The following is a 25,623-nucleotide window of genomic DNA, read 5'->3' on the forward strand; positions in this document are numbered from 1 at the left end:
AGTTTATAAGTATTGATTTCGCCCTTTGTTTTATATAAAATATTTTTTTAACAAAATATTATATTTTCATATTTAAAGAATTTAAAAAAATTAATTAACACAAAATATTTTTTAATTAAATTCATATTTTATTTATTTTAAGAAAACGATTTACCCTTCTAAAAGATGAAGCCATCTTATTAATTTTGAAATTTTTATTAATACTAACAAATAAAATTATTAATTTATTTTTTAAAATTAAAATAAAATATTTTTTAAAATAATTTTTTAAAAAAATATATACATAAATTATATAAAAAAAATTGTTTTGATATAAGTTATTTTTCTGTAAATAATTGAAAGCTTGGTTAGCCGGATATATGTAGGGGTGAGCATTCGGTCGGTTCGGTTTAAAATTGAATCGAATCGAATGAATTAAAAACTGAAATTATAGTATTTATAAAAATCGAAGCGAATTGATTTTGATCAGAAATCGAATCAAACTGAACCGATCTGATTCGGTTCGATTCAATTCGATTTGATCGGTTTTAATTTTTAATATTTTTTTATTTTTTACACTTTATTTTTAATATTTTAAATTTTAATTAAAATATTTTAATTTTAATATAATTTAATTTCTCTATATTATTAAAAATATCATATTATTATCTCTAATCGATTTGATTCGGTTTTTTCGATTTTTTTCTGATTAAAATCGAATCGAATTGAAATAACTGAAATTAAAAATTAAATCAATCTAAATTAAATAAAAAATTGAATCAAATTTTAAAATTAATTCGATTCGATTAATTTTTTTAATCTAAACCGAATACTTTTCGGGCCGAGGTATATGCCTTTGTCGTGAGAAACTTAAAACGTGTGAGGTTGTTGCTTTTGGAGAAAGCAGCGTGTGGAATGGAAGTGCCATTGCTCGTTTAGGAAATAGAGTCAGTGGCCGTGGGGGATGCGACACGATGCGCTGGGTGAATCTGATCAAACTTTGCATACTTTAAAAGGGTCATCAACTTTATTATTAAATCCAATAAAACAACTTTATCTTGCTGCTTAAGTATTCTATCTGTGCTGTACATATACGTTAGGCCATCTCCAACCCTATGCACCATTTTTTGCACCATTTTGCACTAAAATGGTGTAATATTTACTCCAACCTTCTGCACCAATTTTAACACCAAAAAAAATATTCTATTTATATTCTTCTCTCTCTTTAATATTATATTATTTATTTTATTTTAATTTTATTTATATATTTCACTTAAAAAATTCGTATAATTTTATATATTCACTCTAAATATTTATATATTTTATATTTCAATCCAATATTTAATTATTTTATAAATAAATAAAAAAAAACATATTAATTATAAAAATTATTAATTAAATAATAATTATAAAAAAATATTACTTAAACATTAATTATAAACCTACATTAATTAAACATTAATTATAAACATAATTTATTATAAATATTATTTATAATTGTGCAGATATTAATTTAAATTAAATTTTAATAATTATAAAAATATAAAATAAATTAAAAATATAATAAATTATAAAAGTAAAAAAAATTAAATTTAATTAAAAATATATATAAATTTTGAATTATATTATAATTTAAAAAAATAAAAAAAATAAATTTTAAATTATATTATAAATTAAAAAAAAAAAAAAAAAAAAAAAAAAAAACAGAAAATAGCTCTGCTACAGTGTCACGCCATATTTGGCGTGACACTGTAGCGAGCGCCAAAATCCCGCTGGATTTTGGCGCAGCGTTGGAGGGCCATCTCCAACGCCAAAATGGAGAATGGCGCAGCGTTGGAGATGGCCTTATATCATTAAAATAATTAAATCGCGCTAAATGATACTAGATTTTTTTTTTTATTTTTCTAATTAACATTATTACAAGAAAATAAAATAATCTATACATCTGAAAAGGAGTTTATTAATAATTTTATTTTATTTTTAATTACACGCTACTTAATAAATTTTAAACACTATTATAAAGTTAAGTGATTTAATAATAATGCTTCTAAATTTGTAGTATTAGTTATGAATGACACAAAATAAATTTTTTTAAACACTTTTTATTTAATTAAATAATAGTTATGCAGTGAAAATAATGAAGAATAATTATTTAACTATAATTTGACGTGAGAAAATAAGATATAATTATTTATTATTAATAACGATTAAAGGTACAATGCTTGCAAAACGTTGATTTTAAGCCCACCACGGCAGCACGTGAGCCGAAAACAGAACCACAAAGAATATGGATATGCTAATGGCCTTTATTCCGATTCTCTAAGCTGTCAAAATTTCATATTCCTTATATTTATATAAATATAATTTTTTTATAAATTATATAAAATTTATTTTTTATCATACTTACAATATTTCGAAATTTTAAAAATAAATGAAATTAGAAACCTCAATATTGATATACATATGTTACATATGACAACAGTAGGTAAATTCAATAAATTATATAAAATTTATACATTTACTATAAGTGAAAGACTATATATTTTATATTTGATATTATTTATTAAAATAATTATTAAAAATATTTTAATTAAACAATTTCATATTAATTCAATATCTTAATTATAAAAATTTATAACATAATAAATTTGTATTTTTGGGCTGATTTTAGATTCTCAGTTAGCTGCTTCTTGTATATATTTGCGCATCTAGTGCTTTTTTACAACATTGCATATAAAGAAAACAAACAAATAAATAAAATTTTAAACACCGTCCAGTTTTGACATTTTAATTCATAAAAAAAAAAAAAAAAAACCTAAAAAACCATAACCTGTGCCTTCAGAACTTTACCAACTCTAAATCAAAGGTGACGAAATCGAATATTCAGCACCACAAGATCCAACGGTTATTACAACACCAACAACAGTTGGGTTCTCCTGTTGTTTTTACTCTTCTCGTTCGGTTCTCGTATTCTAGAAGGCTCTTCTAAGTGAAACCCTTCGATTCGTTCCGCTTCTCATTTTCCTTGCAATTTTATCGGGAAAATCATGGGGAAAGGCCCCGGTCTCTACTCCGACATCGGCAAGAAAGCCAGAGGTGCTTTACAACCCAGTTATTATTTGCTTGATTATGCGTGTTTTGGTTTGTTAACTGCTAGGGTTTATTCTTTGAATTTCTTTATTTTTTCCAGACCTTCTTTACAAGGATTACCAGGCCGACCAAAAAGTCACTCTTACTACCTACACTTCCACCGGAGTTGTGAGTATTTTTCTGTGTATTTTTTTTTTTAAATTTTAATGGCGTTTAACGATGTCTTTGATTGGTATACTAATGTATAGTTCTCCTTTTTGTTATTTTTGGGATTTATTCCCTGTCTGGTTGCTAAGAGGAATGAAAAAGACTTGCTATCATTTTTTTTTAATTATCTTTTATTCGACTCTCCGAAGGTTCAGATGGATAAAACTGAAATTTTGCTTTGATTTCATGATTGAATTATAGGGGTTTTGTTTTAGTAATAATTAGTCCATTTTCTAAAGCAACCAAATTGATAGAATTTCTGCCAATTGCAGCAGTTGTTAATTGTTAGGTACATTTTATTGGAGTAAGAACTTTCATATTACACGTGTTTATTCTTTTGGTGATTATTTTCTTGTTGCATGTCCTTTTTTTGGTAGTCTCCTGTTGTGTTTTTTATTTGATAGGTTTCTTGTAATTTTCATTACTTCCACATGAGAACAGATGGATGGATCACATGCATGATTACTTAAAAAAGGATTTGTGCAGCATCCGGTTTTTTGTTGTGGGATTGCCAAACTCGTTGTATGAATTTAATGTATCATTTTCAAACTACCATCATGTTAGTGGTTTCTAGATCAGAATCCTGGCCTATTTTTATCATTGGAAAATGGCTTTTGTCTTAAAAGGAATTCCTGGGAGTTTCTGGTGGCACACTTTTGGGCATCTGTTTTACTATCATTTCTTATCTGTGCATTCCTTGTGTGATACTTTTAGATGGATACTTGCGCTTTAATGTGATTTCTTGTATACTTAGAAACAAAATCTTCTATGTTGCTTTCTACACCACTGGACATGCACTGATATATGATTGGTTACCCTTTGTTGTTTTCTGATGTTTATTATGTTGTGGTTTCAGGCAATCACTTCAAGTGGAACTAAGAAAGGCGAGTTGTTTTTGGCAGATGTAAGCAGTCAATTTAAGAACAAGAATATCACAACTGATGTAAAAGTGGACACAAACTCCAATGTAAGTTGTATGCTTTATTTGTATTACTGTATTTGTGCTGGATTCTTTACCTTTATATTTATTTTTGCTAGTTGGCTGCACTACCTTAGCTTGTGCATTGCTGTTTTTAGATGTGAAAAGTTACAAATTCATAACCCACTTCTTTGTACTCTGTGAGAAACTGTATAGTGCTGCAGTTTTAAGGATCAGATGGAAATTATTCTTATCCCTAGAAATTTGCTATTATGTGATTCGTGCTTTTGTTCCGTAGCATTAACTTCTACTGAACATGCAAACCTGCATAAAGAAGTTTGAAGAATTGCAATATAGAAAGTTGTGCTACTTGTGTGACCCTTATCATTTCTGCTTCAACTCCATTGTCCATCACCAAGAATTATGCCTCTACAATGAGGCAGTCTTCTGCCTTTGTTGTTGATACTTTTACTGCAGATATGCACTTCCATATTAAATTACAAGATGAATTTTCACTTAGGAGATAGGTCTTTAAATAATTGCATAATCTGAGTAAGGCATTTGATTCATTTGGCTGGATTCAGCTCAGCTCTTTTACCTGTCCTTCGATAAGATGAGTTCCTTTTGGCATTTATTTCAAAACTAATTGTAGTTATTGTTTTACTATGAGGTGGATATCCATTTCATATATTCTTCATCGAATGAAATTGTGACAACTAAGCTAAATTTCATGTGTGTATCTGTAGCTGTTCACAACCATCACTGTAGATGAGCCTGCTCCTGGACTCAAGTCGATCTTCAGCTTCAGAGTTCCAGATCAGAGATCTGGCAAGGCAAGCAGCCTCTGATCTATTTTAACTTGTTAATTTATTTCATCTTGCTGTTGTCATGCTGGTTGACTACTTGATTGATTGATGGAAGGGAAACAAAAAAATTTCCAGTTGGTGGTTTTTCACTGCTAGTGTACAGTCAGATCTATGTTAGTTGTATGGTTGAACAGGAAGCCTTCATGCGTTTTTTGTTTTCTGAACCTGCTTCTGCATTGCTGGACACATCATGCTTTGTTGGACGTCAGCATTTGCTACTCTATATTTGTATTTTCTGACTGTGATTATGTTCACAGGTTGAACTCCAGTACCAGCATGAGTATGCTGGGATAAGCACTAGCATTGGATTGACTGCAAAGCCAATTGTTAACTTCTCTGGCGTGATCGGGAACAATGTTATCGCTCTTGGGACCGATCTCTCGTTTGACACTGCCACTGGGAACTTCACCAAATTGAACGCAGGGTTGAGTTATACCAATGCTGACATTATTACTTCCCTCACATTGTGAGTTTCTTCTGTATAGAAAGAAGGAAAAGGTTTCCAGTCATTTATATAATGTTATATCGATACACTTGGCATAACATTGTAAATTACTGCTCTGTTTACTGGAAAACTTCCAAAGAGTAGAGGCAGTTGAAGATGATAAACCTAGAATGTTGTTACTGAGATTAGTTTGGATTGTCCTGGCTGGGATAAAAATGTTAATTTAGACGGTAAAATTACTCTCATTCAAAAATGGAAATCAGGTGTTTATATTGTTTGTACATAACTTTAAGGTCCTGTTTGGTTTGTCATTATGATAAACTACTTTTCCCTCTCTTCACATCTATGGTCTCACTATCTCTTCGTATGCAATGATCACAGGAACGATAAAGGGGATACTCTTAATGCTTCCTATTACCACACGGTGAGCCCATTGACCAATACAGCTGTTGGTGCAGAGCTGACCCATAGTTTCTCAAGCAATGAGAAGACATTGTCTATTGGCACACAGCATGCACTTGACCCCTTGACAACAGTGAAGGCTCGGGTGAACAACTATGGCAGAGCAAGTGCCCTCATCCAGCATGAGTGGCGCCCCAAATCTCTTTTCACCATCTCTGGAGAGGTAGACACAAGGGCAATTGAAAAAAGCGCTAAGATTGGATTGGCCTTGGCTCTGAAGCCCTAGGCAAAGCAATTTTTTTGGGTGATTGGAAGGCTGTCCTTGCCTTCTTTCTAGCAGTGGAGGGCAACAATGCAAGGAAGAATAACACTCCTTTGTATTTTTTTTTTATAATCAAATGAACATTCCATCTGTTTATGTTGTCTCATTGGGTTTGACATTTTGGTGGGTATGGGGTGTGGAAAATAATGTAGTTGGTGTAAGGAACCATCTTCAATTTGTTCCTTTGGATTATGCATCTGCCCATAGTATAGGGTATACATGCTCTTGAGCAATTATACTTCACATGAAATTTTTGTTACATTGATTGGTTTTTTCAATTTCCAGTGTTTCGTTGAGCTGCTATTTGCATACTTGCTGCTTCGACCTTTATTCAACTTGTTCGGCTTTGGATGGTTCAGATGATGGTTTCCGATTAATGCTTTTCCCATTTTTACTTTTATCGCTGTTAATGACACTTGTATCTCAGTAATGTTATACTTGCGCGAATTGAATTTGATACGGTTGACATTATGAGATGGAAGATTTTTTATTGTTATCGTTGAACTTGAGAATTGGACATTTATTATTAGATAAACTTAATACCCGGTCCGTCACAGTATTTAATATCTGCTACATATCCCAGTTTTGTTTTATCAGAGGAGAATTTTAGGAAACAGTCGAATTTCGATAATATTTTTTCCCTATATTTTGAATAATATTTAATTGCTAAGCCATGCGCCCAATCTAATGGTTTGTCCACCCAAATCTATTCCCTTTTGGTAGTGCATTGTATTCAACCCTTTGAATTTAGCTGATGTCTAATATTCCTCTTTTTCGCAACACTGCAACTCTATCAGACGATTGAGAATCTTCACCAGACATACAATGCTCAAGCAATTCCACCAATGCAGAATTATTTATTAAACATTTTTCCCCATATAACAATGAACAAGACATTGTTCCATTGACCCGAAAAGATCATAAACTTGCTATCCAACACTACAAGTACGTATTTATATCAACATAACGGAAATATCTTAGCGCCATAACCAAGTTCAATATAAATATGAACATTGCAGCTTAGTTCATTACTAATTCCACGAAGCATATAAAGAAATGCACTTGGATTATAGTTAGAAACTTCGATATTTTTCTCCAGGGATTACTTTCCAGTTGAGGGCATGCATAGAGGAATTTGTGCAGAGAAAGCAAGATCGAAGAGCCTTTTACAATACCACCAAATTCCTTCAAATGCTATAGAAACTTGTAATGCTACTGAGTAGAACTGGCCTGAAGAAGACCATCCCTGATCTGTGTAGCAATTTCTCTCACAGCACCTGGTCCATGAGGTATGAAAACAGAGTTGGACTTTGAGGATGCACCAATCTCCTTCATGGTGTCAAAGTATTGGGTCACTAGAACCATGTCCATGACATCCTTTGAAGTTGTCCCTGGTACATTAACAGAGAAAGCTAGTACACTATCTCTCAGTCCATCTACAATGGCCTGGCGCTGCCTAGCTATACCAAGACCTGCCAGGTATTTTGACTCTGCATCTCCTTCAGCTCGCTTGATCTGCAATATCTTCTCTGCTTCAGCTTTTTCATTGGCAGCCACCCTCATTCTTGCAGCTGTTACAATGGAAGACAATTATATCAAACAATCTACACAACAGGTGTTAAACAAGACTAGTTGTAGAGTGTTTCTCAGGGAAAAAAATTTCTTCGTATCAAGAAAATACAAGGGCTTCCTAGGTCTTTCAGAATTGAATATATTAGTTAGATAACAATCGCCCATCAGGTTAACTTTCCCATTAATGGCCCCTGTGAATAACATATACACGGGTACCTCTCCTATGGTGTGGTTTGGATATTGTGGGGTAAGATTAAAGGGTACATCTTTAGAAATGAAATGTTAGAAAATTGATGCAATTTATCACTTTGAGAATGCTGTAAAAAAAGGTTAAAATATTTTTTTTTATATGTATTAGATGATGTAAAAGAAAGAAATTACATGTACACTCAGTTTGTTAAACTCTTTTGGATATGATATAAATAAATATGTCTATATTTGCAACAGAAAAACTCTCCTCTAATGCATCATATACCAACAGAGCACAGAAAGACGATGATCCTGAATCAGAACCTCAACAGCCTAGGGAGGAATCTGGATAAAATTGCCTTAATGGACTAGATATCCAGTAATTGAATCACAAAGTTTTAAGCCAAGACAGATCTGGAGAATACTTTAAAAAAAAAAGAATAAAATAAAGAAAGAAAGAGCTGAACTGGGTACAGTGCTATACCTGCATTGATCTCATTCATTGCCCTCTTCACATGCTCATCTGGCTCAATATCCACAATAAGAGTCTGAACTATCTCAAATCCGTAATGTGACATGGCCTACATAAAAGGAAAAAAAAACATAGGAAGACCAGATGATTCTATTAATTCTAAATCAAATAAAAGCATATTGGAAAGTACCTTCTCAAGTTCATCTTCCACGGCTTTTGCTATCTCATTTTTCTGTTCAAAAGCTGAATCCAACTCCAACTTTGGAACACTTGCCCTAATGACTAAAGAAGAAAAGGTGTCACATGAATTGGCATAATAAAGCTTAAACTGACTTGTTACGTGAATTGCCATAATAAAGCTTAAAAAGAAATAAGCTAGTAGACCTAAAAAAAAAGAACTCAGCCTTATGAATATACTAGACCTCAAAATCAAGCAAAACTTTCTTTCTCAACACCCGCTTCCTACCCCTAATGTTCAGACAAATCATAAATTACTAAGAGAAGAAAATAATACAATGACATGTCCACCAAAAACCAAGCAGAATCAGAAAGAAACAGTTTCCAGCCTGTTTCTGAAAATACAAAGAAATGAAGCATTTAAAGTGTTGTTAACCTCTTTCTCCACCAAGTCAATAAAAACCAGGGCCAATATCACCATATGGTTGAACAATTCAGGTTCTCATAACCAATCTACTTTCTAATTCCAAGAAAGCATATCAAGATCACAGAACCCCTGAGAGAATGTGAACTTTGCAACTAATACAAAATTTCAAACTTTAGAATCTCATGCTGCGCTAAACTAAAATTTGTACCATCAAAGACATAGGCTTGGATCTGTGCTCTGGTATTGCTGAGCTTATAGAAAGCATCTGCAGCTTTTTCTGCCAGTGCTCGGTATTGAACAGAAGCAACCACAGTAACAAATACATTGTCCTGAGGATAAAAGCATCATAGATCAGACCCAGAGCTAGTTGCATGTTTGATTTCAATAAAATGTATAATACATAAAAATAATGCTGAAAACAGATAAGAAGTTAGCAATCAGAACATTTATAATCTCTAAATTATACAATTCCCGTCTTGCAGTAAGACACTATGTCATAGGGTTATATGAATCCCATAAAATACAGTGCCTACTCATTTCCTAGTGATAATAATTATATATGCAGGCAAGAGACCTTGGTTTTGGTTTCACATCGAACATCCAGCTGTTGCACACGTAATGAGAGATGACCAGCTAACTGGCTCCCCAAACACCAAGGCAAACAGTGACAACCAGGTTCAAGCACATCATCAAACTTCCCAAAGGTTTCCTTGATAGCTACAGTTGACTGGTCCACTTGGATACAACCCAGAGCTTGTCCCATTTTCTGATCCTACCAAGTACAATAACATCAGTAATAACCTGCTGAAAATTCTCAGAATAATATTTAAACAGATGCAATTTTTCCTTATGGCAGGGCATTTACCATCCTAGTAGATGTATCACCAATACAACAAGAATGCTAAAAAATGAATACAAGCTCTAATCATATTAAGAGTGCAGAACAGCAGACGCACAAGTAAGCTAAGAGATTTTCTTGTCATAGGAGGATGTAGACTATTAGTTCCGAAAAACGTAATCACTTAACATTGATCGGTGGCAACGTGAAACAATCATGTCTAAAAACCTTTTTCAACAATTTCAGAATCTCACTTTATTCATGATCCTAGTCATTCTAAAATCCAAAATGACTAGAAACTATAGAAACCAACCAATTTCCATCCTTACCTGAACTAAGTGGACTTGACTTGTTGAAAAATTAATAAAGCTTACCAGGCCAAATTTGAATACCAAAACCAAGAAAAACAATTATAGACTAGTAAAAGCAAATGACAAAGGATCATGTATTGTTCCTTTGCAACTGTAATAAGAACATATCGCAGATCAAGATTTAAATGTAAGATACAAAACGGGATTCAAGATGAGATTCTTATTCAATGTTAACCCTTGCCCACATATATAGACAAATTTAAACAAACAGAAAACCTTGTCGATAAGAAATGTCACGTAAAAGTTTGCCCAGGTAATAGCTCAGAATTGCTTTTCCCTACAAGTATCAGCTTCCCTAAATAAATAATGCTAATGAAAACCAGTAAACAGTTCAAATTGCTCTAACACAAAACAGAACAATCTAAAACTGTTGACTGCAATTTTTAATTACAAAACCAACATTACAATACATCAGTAGAGCCATCCACTAGATGTGCACGCTGCATACCTCCTAATACCAATAGATGTACATTTGAAAAAATCAGCAAAACATTCTAAAAGAATATGAGGTTACCTTTGCAAGATACAAGGATTCATCACTGACCAAGAACAAGGAGGTTTACATATATATATATATATATATAAAAGTAGAATGAAAAATGTGAAAGCAAAAGGTTTTGTGGCACGTCCCCACACAGATAGCGAAGACACAAAGCTACAAGATAAGACGCACATTTACACAAGAAACCCTTCTTTTTTTAAAAAAAAATTCCAACTTGGTCAATCAACAACAAATATCCCGGAAAATATCCCAGTCATTTTCTATGAAAATTCAAACATAAATATAAAAATCATTCAAGTCTAAAAATTGAAAAATCAACTAAGAAATAATAAAAACCACACATACATATAAAACTGAATAATTAAGAAATAAACAATCATTGTCTCTAATAAAAAAAGACAAACACGCAAGGACAATTATGAGAGTCCATGAACAAGTTGCAGTTTGCTACAGAAGGTCAACATCCATTATGTATACTCTACAACAGATTTGACACCAAATAACCTCAACATACTGTGAATCGCAACACTGAAACTCTAATTTCTGTTCTTGCTATAGCAAATTGAAACAATAATTCGCCTGCTACATCAAAACTAGCAAAATTCTTTGCTCACCTATCGAGCTTTGATGAGGATAAAGAAGTAGCTGGACTAAGATAGGCAACAGAAAGAAAAAAAGTACAGAGAGGAACTGGCAAGAAATCGAGGAAAATTCGCTGGGAAAGGACGGAAAAATCCCGCAGAAAAGTGGATGGGACGGTTTTTTATTTTTGTTAAGAAGTGGGCCTTTTGGTTTGTTTATAGCATAGGTGTGGGCCCGGTATTAATAGAAACGATCACTGGTCAGTGTTTATCCGTTTCAATTTCCTGTTATTGATAACGGCGCCGTTAATAGGCTTTAGCTTCACAATTACAGGTCTTCCCGGAAACCCCCAGCCCCAGTAGCCAAGGTAAACAACCCAAAAGAAACCACGTGCTTTCGGAATTAATACAGTTTTTTTTTATTATTATTTTTCCTTTAAAAATAAAAATTCATTTAATTGGAATGCCGGTTTCCAGTTTTCATCGAGTGAAACAGTTTTTTAAAAATGAAGAATAATAAATGCGGAAACCATAGAAAATGGTTTTCATAGTTTTGTTTTTGATCTATTCACTTCATATCTTCTTTGGTTTATCTGGATCTCCAACTTCTCATTTAAATTTATGCTTTATTCAAAGTCTCTCTATTTATAATTTAATATCCTCAATTTCGATATAGGATAGACTCAAAACATGTATTTGTGAATTTGATCTAGTTGACATATTTTTATTTTTTTTATAATTTTTCTTTTTATTTTTTAGTAACGGAGACATGATGTATTGTGTCATTTTCCATTATCAGATGGCTTTTTAATTCTCTCTGACGTCACGTGGACATGATCCCAAATGTATAGGGATTTGTTGCCTAGTGAATGGACTTACATAGCGGATTTTGATGAGACTAAGATCCGGCCTTCCTACATAGGCTTAGTTGTGGTCAGAGTATTCGAGATCCCATAATTATCAATTGTCTCAATACCTAATTATTCAATTATTTCAATATTAACGAGGGAGATGAATTTCAAAACTCAAATTATTACTACGCAGCTCTATGAGTGTTTTTGTCAAAACATCTTCGCTCCGTCTTTAATCACTTCAAATTTGCACTTTTGATTTCACTTATGGTTCTTCTTCTTCTTCTTGCACTGTCTCTGCTATCTTGTTCTCCTTTTTTTTCTGTAATCCATACTTTCTCAGTTTCAGATATGTCTTACTCTTCTCATGGTTTCAGTTAGAATCCCCAATGTCGTGGGTCTGGGGTCTTCCATTACCCTTTCTTCTCTTTTTGATTTATTCTCCGACGACTATGCTGATATCACAATTTATAGGATTAGGACTCCCTTTTCTAATGAAAGGGTTGTCCTTTCCAATCCATCTCCTAGTGTGATTTCGGGCTGACCTTTTTTTTTACCTCTTTTTTTAGGGAAAATTACTTTGTAGTCCCTGAGGTTTAACGTAATTAACACTTATGTTCCTCTATTTTGGCGACCCAACACTTAAGTCCCTCACTTTCTTTTCTGTCCAACTTCGTAGTCCTTCCGTCCAAAATAGCCGTTTGGGACACGTGAATTGACAAAATTAACCTTCTTCTTCTTCTTCTTCCTCCTTTTTCTGCAACTTCTTCTTCTTCTTCTTCTTTCTTCTTCTTGTTCTTCTTTCTTCTTCCTTCTTCTTCTTCTTCTTTCTTCTTCTTTCTTCTTCCTTCTTCTTCTTCTTCTTTCTTCTTCTTCTTCTTCTTCTTCTTCTTCCTACTCTTTCTACAGCAGCTTCTTCTTCTTCTTCTTTTTCTTCTTCTTCTTCTTCTTCTTCTTCTTCTTTCTTCTTCTTCTTCTTCTTCTTCTTCTTCTTCTTCCTACTCTTTCTGCAGCAGCTTCTTCTTCTTCTTTCTTCTTCTTCTTCTTCTTCTTCTTCTTCTTCTTCTTCTTCTTCTTCTTCTTCTTCTTCTTCTTCTTCTGCAACTGGAGAGAGAAAGCATGAAAGAGAAAAAAAAAAAGGAATTTCACATTAAGAGAAGGGTATTTCTGGAAAAAATTATCACCTCTCACTTTTGACTCTTTGACCAAACGGTTTAAATGGACGGAAGGACTACGAATTTGGACGGAAGAGAAAGTGAGGGACTTAAGTGTTGGGTCGCCAAAATAGAGGGACAGAAGTGTTAATTACGTTAAACCTCAGGGACTAAAAAGTAAATTTCCCCTTTTTTTATTAAGATCTTATGTCACTTCAGAGTGACTCCCCGTATATTGTCTCGCAATTTCATTTTATCTATGTGCTGCTTTAGGTCCATTTACCTATATTGAGTTTTGCCCCTTTGTTCTCCACCTCTTCCGCCTCGTCAGGTCTAACTATAGGTTCTACTACTTTGGTCCCTGAGTAGGATTATCCATCTTTACGGAATATAAAGACTCGATAAAAGATTGGATTAAGGCCTTAGTGATTGTCAAGTTGAAAGAGAGATCGGTGATCAATTGGGATGTTGACTTCTCTTGAGGGCTGCAACGATTTTTCTAAATTGATTCTGTTGAACCAAGTCTGCCTTATTCGACTGAGCTCTGTAAGAAAAAAGTATGACATCGAAAATCTCTCTCTAATGAGCCCGAGTTCTATTCTGTCCGATCTATTTATACGAAGTTGGAGCCGCACACTAATGAATGAACCCACGTAGCGAACTTTGATGAGACTACGATCTGACATTCCTACATGAATTTAACTATGACTAAAATATATGAAATCTAATAGTTATTATAACCTATTTTAACTATATTCACCGATCCAAAAGTACATTTATAAGATATTCAACATAATGAAATATGCTAAATTTAGATCAATTTAATTTATTTTTAAAAATATTAAAAATTTTTATAAAAACACATTATTTTTATTTTAAATTAATATAAAATTCCGTTATTTTTTATTTAAAATTTAAAATAAAAATAAAAATTATATTTTCTGTAAATAAAAAATAGAAAACCCGTCAACTGAAAATGATTATATATAAAAATTAAAAAGGGGGAGGATGGACCGCATGGGCAGTGTCAGCGTGTCACTTCTCCAAATTGGACAAATATAAAAAATTTATATTTATGTATTTTAAACTCATATGAATCAAATGAATATACTTTTTTTTTTCATAAATCACATCGTCAGAACTCCAATCCTATGTTTATTTTTTCTACTAAATTATTGTTTTCTAAATTAGTATTTTATTAAAGGTCTTTTCCTAACAAACTCTAATTAAAATTCTCGAAATTCATTAATTAGAGAATAAAAATATATTATTTGTAATAATTAAAATTAAAATTATTATAATTTTTTATTTAATTCTTGCTATTCATTATTTTTTTTTTCTCAAGTTGATTTGATAATGGAAATTATAATATTCCTATAAAAAAATTCCAACGTCAAGAAAATATTGCGTCCCTTCCAAAATTTGCTGAGAAAATCCTTTAATTACCACAAGAAACTATCAATAATGACATTACACGATGCACATTATAGAAAATCAATTTTTATATGATTATAAAAAATTTATTTAATATAATTATAATGATTATTATTTTTATCATAACTAACTATTATTTTTTTATATATATAAATATAATATTTTTATAAAATATATACAATAAAAATATATAATTTTTTTATTATTATTTGTAATTTTTCTATTAACGATATATATATTACATATAATATTTTTATTAATTCACCGTATAAATAATTATGTTTTAATTTATAGTTTTTTGAATAATTATTAATTTAACATTTATTTATTCATAGTAAAATAAAATGAATTATTTATAAAAATGATAAACAAAATGTGTATTAGAATTTTAAGAATATAGGATAATTTTAAGTTATTTTATTTTTTTCAGAAAGAAAAGTCACGCATCATGACAAACGCGTGTGGCCCTTGCCTCTTAAATTTCTCGTTGTCCTCTTCCAATCTTATGATATTTTATCGTAAGAAAGTTTCAAAGTCTATGTGGATAGTAGCGTCTTTGTGGAAATTATTAGGCGCAATTCCATCAATTATGAAAAATGGATTTCACACTTAAAAAATATTTTATAATTTATAGCATCTGTGGATCCTGGGTTTTGCGATTGGGGATAAGTTTGTTAGTGATTCATTGGTTTGGTTTTTCTTTAAAAGTTGGACGTGGACCCCTATCATGTGAACTCGTTTGTTTGTTCACTTTAGCTTAGGGAGAGGGGAAGAATGGAGATTTCGACATTTGTTTCTGAAGTGGGAATCCTTTGCAGCTATTCAAATCATAGTTTTGTCATTGAGAATATTTCAGATTATCGTTTTCTTATTCACGTCTTTCGCGTTGTATTACTCGATATAAAAAAATATAAATTTATAATAATTCGGCGATTTGACCTTCTCTTCTGATAGATATTTTTGTTTTCTCATCACTTATTTGGTAAGAGTACAAAATTATTATTTAATTTAAGTGAAAATTTATTAATTAATAAATATATTTTATAAAATATATTAAAATATTTATTAAAGTTCAAAAAACTTATTAATTAATATTTTTATTGATTTTAATTATGAAATATTATAAATAAATTTAAAATATCTTCGATATAAAAATTAATTAATATATATTTTTATAAAATTATAAATTAATTAATAATTTTTTATATTATATAAATTAAATATTAAAATATTTAATAATTAAAATTAATTAAATAATTAAATAATAAATATCTGTGTGTCGTATATACTAAATAATAAAATTTTCAAATATATAAAACAATTGCGGGCATGATTGCAATTGGAAAAAAACACGCAACACAAATGGAGTTTTGTCTTAGTTTATAAGTCAATTAAATTAGTTTCTAAATTTTAAAAATAAACCATTTTATTTGTATATATATTTTTATTTATAAACTAAAAAAATAAATTGAAGTGATTAATTTTTTTAAATATTTTTAATAATAAATATGATTTCAAATTGTATGTTAATTGTTTATTAATTATTTATAAACATTTAATCTAAATATATAATTATTTAGAATTTTAAATATTTATGAATTTAAGATGGCACTAACTTATTACTTCATTTTTATAAGTTGAATTAAATATTTGTGCAAGCAAAAACTTTTAGACATTTTAGGTGTTTTAGGATATCACTAGCTTATTTATTATATAAACAAGTTGTACTTTAAGAAAAAATTTAATTGCGACGGAGAAAAACCGAATAATATTTTAATAAATTAAGAAAAATATTAGTGGAGTCAACCATCGGTGATGCAAATCTTAACGTTGCCGTGGTGGGGAAGCATTTGAGTTTTAATTCCATAAAATCTCTATCACTAAACTTCTGATGGATTTTGATTACTATTTAAAATAAGAGTCTATTTTTCAAAATACTCAAAACTCTTATACTCAACAGGTGTATCCTGGGAGAATCATAACTCCACGATGCAATTCTGACTTCATTCTACCAAAATCACAACGGCATACACCATTATCTCTTTAATATATAATTAAAGACTTAAAACTAAGATAAAATACTTTTTTGAAAAAATATTTTAAACGTATTTCGAAATAATTTTATAATTAGATATATCATAGACAAAATATCTGTCTCGAAAAATTTTAAACACAATGAATTATGCATTAAAAGATTTTCAAACACTTGATCATTTATTTTTTACTATAAACTGAAATAACAAATGATTTATATGTTTTTATCTTCGGTGGATTCTAATATGTATTTAAAAATGTACAATGAATTGTCCCTGCGCTATGTTCCTTACCCTGGAAAAAAAAATTGTTAAAATCTTTTGTTTTTAACTGCAAATCTTGCTTTGCAAGACCCATGAGGACAAACAAAGAAACGAGTCTAGAACTACAAATCCCAAAAAATAAAAAGAAAACAATCTAACCCAACAATCTTTATATACAATTCAATCCAATCAAAACAATCAAGGAACCAGTCTCTCCAACTAAATTAGTGCTAACACCGCTTTCTGCTGCAACGCTCCAGAAACCGCCATATCGAGAAAGAAAGGCCACCAGAGCAAATATCCCTTTAATCACCAAACAATTATAGCAAAAAAGACTGACCAAGGTGATAATAAGCTTCAACAGGGTGAAGCGTTGGATTTTCAGACTCTAAACAAATTGCACGTAGCACTATGTCTGATTGGGAAGGATCGTTTAAAATCACTAATATGATTCGTATATCAATATAAATTAAATCACAATCTTGACAAGCTTCTACAACCTACGATACCAATTCAAACAAACTTTCCAAAATTTAAAACCGAGCCTTTCTCCTAAATGTGCCTCACGTTGCTCTCCTTCTCTCTCTCATCACTCTCCCACTCTCTCTGTATAAAATGTTAGAATCACTTACATTATATACACACACATACAGCAACATAGAATGGGGAGGGTAGGTTTGGATTTTTTCTTCTTTAAGTTTTATAATTAAATTACCAGAAAAAATTAAAACCAAATAGTAGTTAATTACAAAAATAACTTAATAAAATGAATAATTTATGTTTAATTTTTTAAATCAGTTTTCAATGAACAATACTCATTTCTAGCTAGTACTTGAAAATTAATTTTTATTGATTATTATTTTTATCACCAGTCATGTTTTCAAAATTAATATCTCATAGTGATGAATATATAACTCTAATAATATTAACATGTGACCCCGAAATTATAAATACAGAATTAGAGGATCCTATTATTTTTGCATAATGAGATATATAATTAGTAACTATATTATTTAAAAAATAGATAAAATTAATTGCTCTTCGATGGAAATATACATATATCTTTCTTTAATTCTAACCGGTAGGCAAGAGTCGGTTGCTCATCGAAAAAGGGAGATGTGAAAACACAGCAGCGCATAGTGCGTCCCACATCGCTTTGGAGAAGATATGTTATTGAAAGGCCCTGAATATAAAACCAAGCAGGAGGCAGTGGGAAAATCATACCTTTCTCGGCCTTTTGGCTAAGATCAAGTGTAGTATCTGTTCTTATCAGTTTAATATCTGATACGTGGGCTATTAGCCCACATGATATTAAATTTATTTTTCTATGGGGAGGGCCCAACACAGTAGCTAGCTATTGGGGTCCTCGCTCGTCGCCCATGCGTTGCACTGTAGCAAGGGCCTGGCGTACCCACCAAGACATAATTAAAAGTTTCTCGCTACATTTAGGCGTTGTTAATTTTGGATTTTTTTCGGTGCTCGCAAATGCATGGTTGTTGTGCTTGCTTGGTGATTCCATTTGGTTTTGTTATGGATTGGTTATTCGATTTGGTTTTGTTCTGGGTTGAGTTTGTTTTTTATTGATTTGGTTATGAGCCTTCAGGTAACTATGTAGTCCTATCTATGAAAATACAATAATCTCTCTTGCATCATAAAAAACAGTGGGGAAATTGCTGCTGTGGTTTTGGTGGTTTTTTTTTTAAAATCTTTGTTCAAGGGAAAAAATAGAACTTTCAAATGGAAATGCTGGACATCTTTTTGTAGGGTCACAAAGGAGCATTTAAATGGAATTTGGAATTAATGCTTGTGTCTGGTGGCACTGTGGAGAGTCAAATTTTTAAGTAAATAGACTAAGTAGTTGATTTTACCAAAAACTAATTGGGGTTAAATACTATTTCTGAACGTTTAACAACTTGATTATTAACTTGAATCAGTTAGGAATATTAACGAGAAGCGGTAGGAAAATTTTTGGTCCAAAAAACTCATTTTTGTCTCAGAAATTGGGAATTCCATTAGTAGTCACCAGGTGCATAACATAGCAGCAATATTGGTATTTATCTATTTATTTGGGTTAACGTGGCGTCAACTTGCTTATCTAAGGATTAGTTTGTACCAGATACTTATTTTTCAACAATTACAAGTCGAGATAGCAAAAACGATGAGCGCACAACACACTAAAAAAGGATTAATCAAACCATGCATTTTATCAAAAGAAAAAAGAAAAAGAGAGGAGCTGCCTTGAGAAATTTACTAGCATTGCAAATCAGGCTGATTACGGGTTTACATCAAGGAGATGAAGGATGGCGGAAAAGACGCAGAGGAGCCAATAATCTTTAAACATTTCAAGACATTGCGTAGTAACAGAGTGTTGACACATATTTTTGCTCCATAAGCTTCACCTTCCTAACATTCTTCCCTGCTGGAAGGTCCGCTCATCCTTCTGAACACAACATAGAGTAGACACGTTTCCCGTTGCTGTTTCCAGTTCCAAGAACAAATGCACAGAAAATTACATCTACACTGCGAACAAGGGGAAACAAATGAATGATGAAAACAGCTGGAGACTGTTCTATGGTTTTCCAATTGGTTTTGGCGATTGATGGGGATACTGATGATGGTAAGGAGATGGATGCGAACCATTTGGTATTGAAAGACTCCTCTGTTGCTGTCCGTTCCTCAATAATCCTCCTTGTATTCTGCTGCTATTTTTGGCATTTGGGCTGGATGCAATTCGATCAGCTTGCATGGTCTGGAAATAATATGATGAGCTTGCCATGTCCTTGAGATTTGGCAGAGGCTTGAGTGCCTCCACAACTTCGCTCATCAGAGGCCTGGCTTTTGGATCCCGGCTAAGGCAGTGGGCAGCCAGTTGTGCTGCCTTCTGGGCACCTTTTATGGAAAAGTGGCCCTCAAGCCGAGGGTCTATCAATCTGTAGAATCTTCTTCTCTCTCCTAGATGTGGCCGAGCCCATTCCACAAGGTTATGTTCTCCAATAGGTCGGTTCTTATCCATGGATCTTCTGCCAGATATCATCTCAAGTAAAACTACACCAAAACTATAAACATCACTCCTTGATGTGAGATGCCCTGACACAAAAGTGCTAATCTGTTCAGACTCAAGAAAAGAAATAAAAAGGTCCAGTTCTGAATGTTGTTTGTTGGTTGCAATCAAGTGTCAACTGTAGACAGATATATCTAATTCATATCATGGCATTAGTCTGTTGTTTTGACTAGATAATTACTGAAGGATGCAAAAATTCAGTCCCCACTAATACGACACATGCTATTGCCAAAGGAAAATGACTCAATGCTTCAACCGAAGGAGTACATCACATGCCAGCAATTCACATAATTTTAACTTTGTTCCCTTTTTTGATGCCTAATATCATTTTCACTCAGAAATGCAAAGTTACATTTCCCAGTAAGGTATTCAAGGAACAGAATATGTTGAATTTCTATCTTTGTAAGAGGTAATACCCAATCAGATTAAAACTTGAAAATTCCTTTTTCAATCAATGGTTAAAGGTGGGGGGCACAAGCAAATGAAACATAATGAGGATTTAAGTGGTAAAAAATGACTTGGGGTTTAATTTTTCAATAGCTAATAGAATGCTTGGCACCCAAGTAGAGCTAAATGGATAAAGATCCAGGTAACACTATATGGAAAGTCAAGAATGGTGCTAGAAGAACTAGAAAGAGCAATCAAGGGGAAAGGAAACTTTCACAAGCGTGTCCTTTATTTTTTTGGGTCAAAAAAGAAAAACCCATGCTAAATTATGCTTACCAGTCATCACATATTCTGGGGCAGCATAACCATATGTTCCCATCACACGGGTTGATACATGGGTCTTATCACCCTCAGGACCATCTTTAGCAAGTCCAAAATCAGAAAGCTTGGAATTATAATCCTGGAATAGCAAGTTATTACAAGTGCACCCCATATAAAACAAGAAATTCAACTTTGCCAAAGTTTCATTATGTACCGCATCTAGTAGGATATTGGAGGTTTTAAAATCACGATATATTACTGGCCTTTCAGCTTCTTCATGAAGAAAGGCAAGACCCTTGGCAGCACCTAAGGCAATTTTCATCCTTATGGACCATGGAAGAGGAAGAGATCCTGCAAATAACATCAGCATTAGAGGAACTTTCATCTATGTCAATGGCAAATTTATTGTACAGGCAATATCTGCTATTGCAAATCCAGATTCCAACCATGATCAAAAAAGACAAGAAGCTATCACAAAGAAAGGTTTGTATGTAGGTGCCTCCACCACTGAAACATGAAAATATCCAGTCTTCAGGGTGTAAAAAAGGTGCACACATACATAAACTTGAGTGTACAGACACAAGAATTGAGCATACACTTGTCCAGAATGCATAAACATTATAAATAGATATATATATATTTTTTTTTTTGAGGGGAGGGGATCTCAATTTTATTCCACACAAAAGCACATTTTCCAGTTCGCATTAACACACCTTGCCAACAATATCATTTGAACCCACAACTTGCTATGAAAACCTACTTTACATCCATATAAACCAAAAAAATTCAAAAATTGATATTAAATGAGGCGACAACTAAGTTTTTCTTTTCTTTTCTTTTTTATAGAAAAAGAAAATCAAAGGGTGTGCTTGAGCCAGTGGAGTTACTTCTAAATAGGTGGTTCTCCAAGCTGCCTCGAGGCATAAACTCATACACTAGCAGCCTCTGATCATCTTCAATGCAATAACCGATCAATTTAACCAAGTTAGGATGAACTAGATCACCAAGAAAGTTCACTTCAGCCTGCCACATAGACGAGCCATGATTGAAACAAAAAAATTTTAATGCAAATAATATTTAAAAAGGAGATCAGTAAGCATGTTAGGAAGAAAGTGTAACAGGTTAGGCAAGTTTCATACCAACCACTCTTTGTGACCCTGAAGCCCATCATGATTAAGGGTTTTAACAGCAACAGTAAGTCCTGTACCAGGTTTCACCGGAGCAGTTCCATTTTCTTCAATCCACCCCTTGAACACGCAGCCAAAACCACCTTCACCAAGAAGACTCTCAGGTCTAAAATTTCTTGTTGCCAACTTAAGATCATTAAATGCGAACTTTCGCAGTCGAGAAGCAATTTTAAGTTCCTCTTCAAGTTTAGAGGTGGACGAATTACTTTCTGTATTACTTGTGGTTGTAGATGAAATTGCAGGAGCTGCTGGTTGGTCTCTGCTTGTATCATTAGTTGATTTACTTTCTGTTCACCCACACATAAAATCACCCTGTTAAAATTATACACTACCAAGAAATAAAGAAAGACAACATTATGGGTCTTAGTCATAGCATTAAATTGACATATATTGACCATACTACCTAAGTCCTTTCGATATAGAAATAACATCCTCGACAATTTCAGTGAAACATCAACATTTTATGCCCATTAGTGCAATCGAAACAGAATAAGGAAAGAAAGGTAAGCAAGTGCAACACATGGAAACCTGTATAATATATCAGAAAATGAACTTAACAAGCAAATGGCCTACCAGAAAACTGAAATATTTGTTTTTGACTTTTAACTGCTAACATGCATCACATACAACAATGTTCTAACATTTTACATAAACCTGATATTCTCTCTTCCAACCTAGCAAAGCCTCTCTTGAGGAGTTACTGGTACCATAAAATCTATCCTACAATTCCAAGAAATTTCTATTGCATCAGGCATTCAGATCATGCAATCCATTCTTTACCACTATTATCATTTCAGAGTGTTTGCAGAACAACCTACCATCCCATCACCATTGCTAATGATTAACATGCCACAGCTACAAACTCTGCAAAAATCTTTTGAAATCAGAAAAATGGGCACAATCGCTTTGGGAGCCAGTTTAAGGTTCAATTGTCAAATAGAATTAGCCAGTCTACCACAAAAAGATGAAATTATTACATATCTGAGAAACTAAAAGTTTGAGTCACTCTATATGAAAAACAAACCCATCCAGACTTTATACAGGATGAATTCTATATATTTTAGATGTAGTCCACCAGTTTCCAAGAAAAAGAAATTTAGCAAGTTTAAAATATAGAACTTTTCAGCCCTTATATTGTTGAGCTGATTTGAGTTATAAAGAAAGCATAGACATATTCCAGATAGGAGGAAAACGAGGAAGTTACGGGTGATAAGGCACAAACCCAACCATAACTTCAACTCAATCAAGTGAATATCAAATGAACCAAAGTACAAGTAATACTAATTCCATCCTGTATGGTCTACTGGAATCAGACATACAAGTTTTCCTGACCTTCACACTACTACAAGCAGAAATAGATGAGAATGTCACTTCACATAGTATTTCATGTCCTTGCTGCAGTCCAGCAATTATAGGAAAGTACATAATATGACCCTCAGTTTTGGAAAATTTTGATAAAATACGGTTCCATATTGACCCCTTTACCATTCCAGTTCAACTCGCTACAAGGGCTGGACTTCTACGCAGCCTGTTATTGGTGCGGGATCCAAAAATCCTAGTGTTTAGCGGCTCTTGGATTTGGTATTCGCAAAATAACGCCTAAAAAACTACTGCAAAATAAACAGTATCTACAAATTAAGCCACTCACCCAGACTCAGATTAGCACACTCATCCCAGAAAAACATCCACCCTGGCAACCAAACAAATAAAGCAATCACTGAGAGAAGTATGAATTACCGCCACTGGTTCCACTAACAGAGCTATCAATTTTGGATCTTGAAGAAATGCAGCTCCCTATGAACCTGAACTTGAACCAACACCCAGTCTCTGCCTCCTCCACAACATCATCCTCACCACTGCAACCAACACCACCGTCTTTCTTCTTCTTCTTCCTTCCCTTTGATTGGCACACATCCAGAGAGGCCTTCACTTCTCCATCTTCACTGCCTAATCCCATTCTCTTCTCTCTCAAAAAACCCTAAAAACCCAGACCCACTTTTCATCCAAATACCCCCAACTTCCAATCCCCCACCAAAATCTTCACGGAACCCAAAAAAGAGGGGGGAAAGGGAAATTAGAAAACAAAAAGAAAGGCAGAAAAGCACTGAAATTTAACAATTTCTGTTGAACCCCAAAACCCAGTAGAGCAAAAGAACTAGATCACAGGAAGAAAGTAAAAAATTACAAACCCTTTTGAGACTAAAAATTAATCAAGCGGAGGAATTATTTAGACAGACAGCAAAAATAGTTTTGGTCATTCGATTTCCTCTTTTTCTCGTAAACAAATTGGGCTAACAAATAGAACCAACGAGCCCCATTTAAGATCAGGAAATGTCTGCTCTAAATTTGACAGAAATCTTAAAAATATATTTGGAAAAAAAAAGGCAGTACTCTCCGAAAAACAGACCCTCACAGACAAGGCTGATCAGTTTAAAAGCAAAGAAATAAAAATTTTTCCCTCAAAAAAAAAAAAAAAAACCAGATACATATCTCTATCTTCTTTTCCTATTATCGATTCTCTGTTACTTTTTTAATTCATTGTTTTGTTTTTTCAAAAGAATTAAATGGAATCGAAGACTGGGAAAAGCAAAATGGAGCTGCCCGTAGAATGGTGCACAACAGGATAGGGGGTGTTTCGGGCTGCCCGAGAGATGGCTGACTGTGCTGAAGAAGTGAGGATTTCACATAGAGACGAGACAGGGCAATTCGGCCAACCGATGAGCCGAAAAACATGGGGCAGTTTGGGTAGAATAAAGAAATAAAAAATAATGGGACCCACCTGGATGGTGACGTGTCTGCTATGGATGGGCGGATACTAACGCGCGCGTGCCAGATTTTATCGCTCGCTGCTTCGATTTATATTTTTATATTTTTTACTTTTATAAAAAATAAAAGGAAATATTAAAATGCATATGAGTTTTGATTCGTAATAATAATTCAAAACTTTTATAATTAAAAAGAAATTATAGAAAATAATTAAATTAAGTTATTTTTATTTAAAATATTATTATGTATTATTCACTTTTATATAATAAAATATAATTAATTTTTATAATCATAAATAAATATTTTTAAATGATTATTTACCTTTTCATCACAGTAAATTGCAACTAATTAATGTACCTAGTAAAATTTAAACATTAGTCCTTTTATTGATAAAAGCCAACTACTTAGTGTTTATAATTCTAAAAAATCAATAAATTAATTTTTATATAGTAGAATTCTTTTATTACATTCAAAATTCAGTCACTATAATTTTTTACAATACATACAATAAATTAATATTAAAAAATAATATAATAATAGTGACTAACTTATTTTTCATAATATGAATTAATTTATACTTTTGTTATATAAAATTAATATCTTAATTTAATATCAAAATAAAAAATATTTTTTATGACTAATAAGTGCTTATAACTTATCAAAGTTACTATATCCCTCTATCAATTTTGCAATTTATTTTGAATAATATTTCAATTCTTAAATTAATTGTTCATTTTAAAAATAAAAAATAAAAGATTTTCTCTTATTATTACAATGAAAACCTAAAAATATTCAAGTATAATGTA

General features: G+C 32.3%; 3 protein-coding genes and 1 non-coding gene across 7 annotated transcripts; 2 read left to right on the top strand and 2 right to left on the bottom strand.

The window, feature by feature from the left end:
- Positions 1-2,875: 2,875 nt before the first annotated feature.
- LOC110608562 (mitochondrial outer membrane protein porin of 36 kDa) lies at positions 2,876-6,508 on the top strand. The gene is made up of 6 exons (XM_021747826.2): positions 2,876-3,075; positions 3,170-3,237; positions 4,133-4,243; positions 4,942-5,028; positions 5,319-5,527; positions 5,888-6,508. The coding sequence occupies exons 1-6, from the start codon at positions 3,027-3,029 to the stop codon at positions 6,192-6,194; spliced, it is 831 nt and encodes a 276-aa protein (XP_021603518.1). The 5' UTR covers positions 2,876-3,026; the 3' UTR covers positions 6,195-6,508.
- On the bottom strand, positions 6,300-11,550 carry LOC110608549 (hypersensitive-induced response protein 2). Of its 2 annotated transcripts, none has more exons than XM_021747815.2 (6): positions 11,393-11,550; positions 9,642-9,833; positions 9,276-9,396; positions 8,654-8,745; positions 8,476-8,572; positions 6,300-7,801 (listed from the first exon to the last, which is right to left on the bottom strand). In XM_021747815.2, the coding sequence occupies exons 2-6, from the start codon at positions 9,828-9,830 to the stop codon at positions 7,443-7,445; spliced, it is 858 nt and encodes a 285-aa protein (XP_021603507.1). In that variant the 5' UTR covers positions 9,831-9,833; positions 11,393-11,550; the 3' UTR covers positions 6,300-7,442. The 2 variants fall into 2 exon arrangements, with proteins under 2 accessions (XP_021603507.1, XP_021603499.1); XM_021747807.2 differs by lacking the exon at positions 11,393-11,550 and adding an exon at positions 10,791-10,934.
- A 6,765-nt stretch (positions 11,551-18,315) lies between these two features.
- Positions 18,316-18,511, top strand: LOC122721883. The gene has a single exon (XR_006348664.1). It is a non-coding gene; the product is annotated as a U2 spliceosomal RNA (small nuclear RNA).
- An 818-nt stretch (positions 18,512-19,329) lies between these two features.
- LOC110608580 (serine/threonine-protein kinase PBL34) lies at positions 19,330-24,781 on the bottom strand. Of its 3 annotated transcripts, none has more exons than XM_021747862.2 (6): positions 23,789-24,781; positions 22,004-22,338; positions 21,752-21,887; positions 21,079-21,215; positions 20,880-21,003; positions 19,330-20,140 (listed from the first exon to the last, which is right to left on the bottom strand). In XM_021747862.2, exons 1-6 carry the CDS (start codon positions 24,006-24,008, stop codon positions 19,665-19,667), a joined length of 1,428 nt encoding a protein of 475 aa, XP_021603554.1. In that variant the 5' UTR covers positions 24,009-24,781; the 3' UTR covers positions 19,330-19,664. The 3 variants fall into 3 exon arrangements, with proteins under 3 accessions (XP_021603554.1, XP_021603547.1, XP_021603540.1); XM_021747855.2 differs by having other exon boundaries at positions 19,330-20,182; XM_021747848.2 differs by having other exon boundaries at positions 19,330-20,182; positions 20,880-21,215.
- Between the last annotated feature and the right edge of the window lie 842 nt (positions 24,782-25,623).

This window comes from Manihot esculenta, chromosome 1, assembly GCF_001659605.2.
Source record: "Manihot esculenta cultivar AM560-2 chromosome 1, M.esculenta_v8, whole genome shotgun sequence".
Taxonomy (NCBI): Eukaryota; Viridiplantae; Streptophyta; class Magnoliopsida; order Malpighiales; family Euphorbiaceae; genus Manihot; species Manihot esculenta.

Bases quoted from the DNA above. Each gene is read 5' to 3' on its own strand.
- LOC110608562 (XM_021747826.2), top strand. From the start codon at position 3,027: ATGGGGAAAGGCCCCGGTCTCTACTCCGACATCGGCAAGAAAGCCAGA. The intron at 3,238-4,132 runs GTGAGTATTTTT...TTGTGGTTTCAG, and splicing joins CCTACACTTCCACCGGAGTT to GCAATCACTTCAAGTGGAAC. The intron at 5,528-5,887 runs GTGAGTTTCTTC...CAATGATCACAG, and splicing joins ATTATTACTTCCCTCACATT to GAACGATAAAGGGGATACTC.
- LOC110608549 (XM_021747815.2), bottom strand. From the start codon at position 9,830: ATGGGACAAGCTCTGGGTTGTATCCAAGTGGACCAGTCAACTGTAGCT. The intron at 8,746-9,275 runs GTACAAATTTTA...TTTCTTCTTTAG, and splicing joins CCAAGCCTATGTCTTTGATG to TCATTAGGGCAAGTGTTCCA. The intron at 7,802-8,475 runs GTATAGCACTGT...CCATTGTAACAG, and splicing joins AATGAATGAGATCAATGCAG to CTGCAAGAATGAGGGTGGCT.
- LOC110608580 (XM_021747848.2), bottom strand. From the start codon at position 24,008: ATGGGATTAGGCAGTGAAGATGGAGAAGTGAAGGCCTCTCTGGATGTG. The intron at 21,888-22,003 runs GTATGAAACTTG...TCTATGTGGCAG, and splicing joins AGGGTCACAAAGAGTGGTTG to GCTGAAGTGAACTTTCTTGG. The intron at 21,216-21,751 runs GTAACTCCACTG...TGTTATTTGCAG, and splicing joins GGAGAACCACCTATTTAGAA to GATCTCTTCCTCTTCCATGG.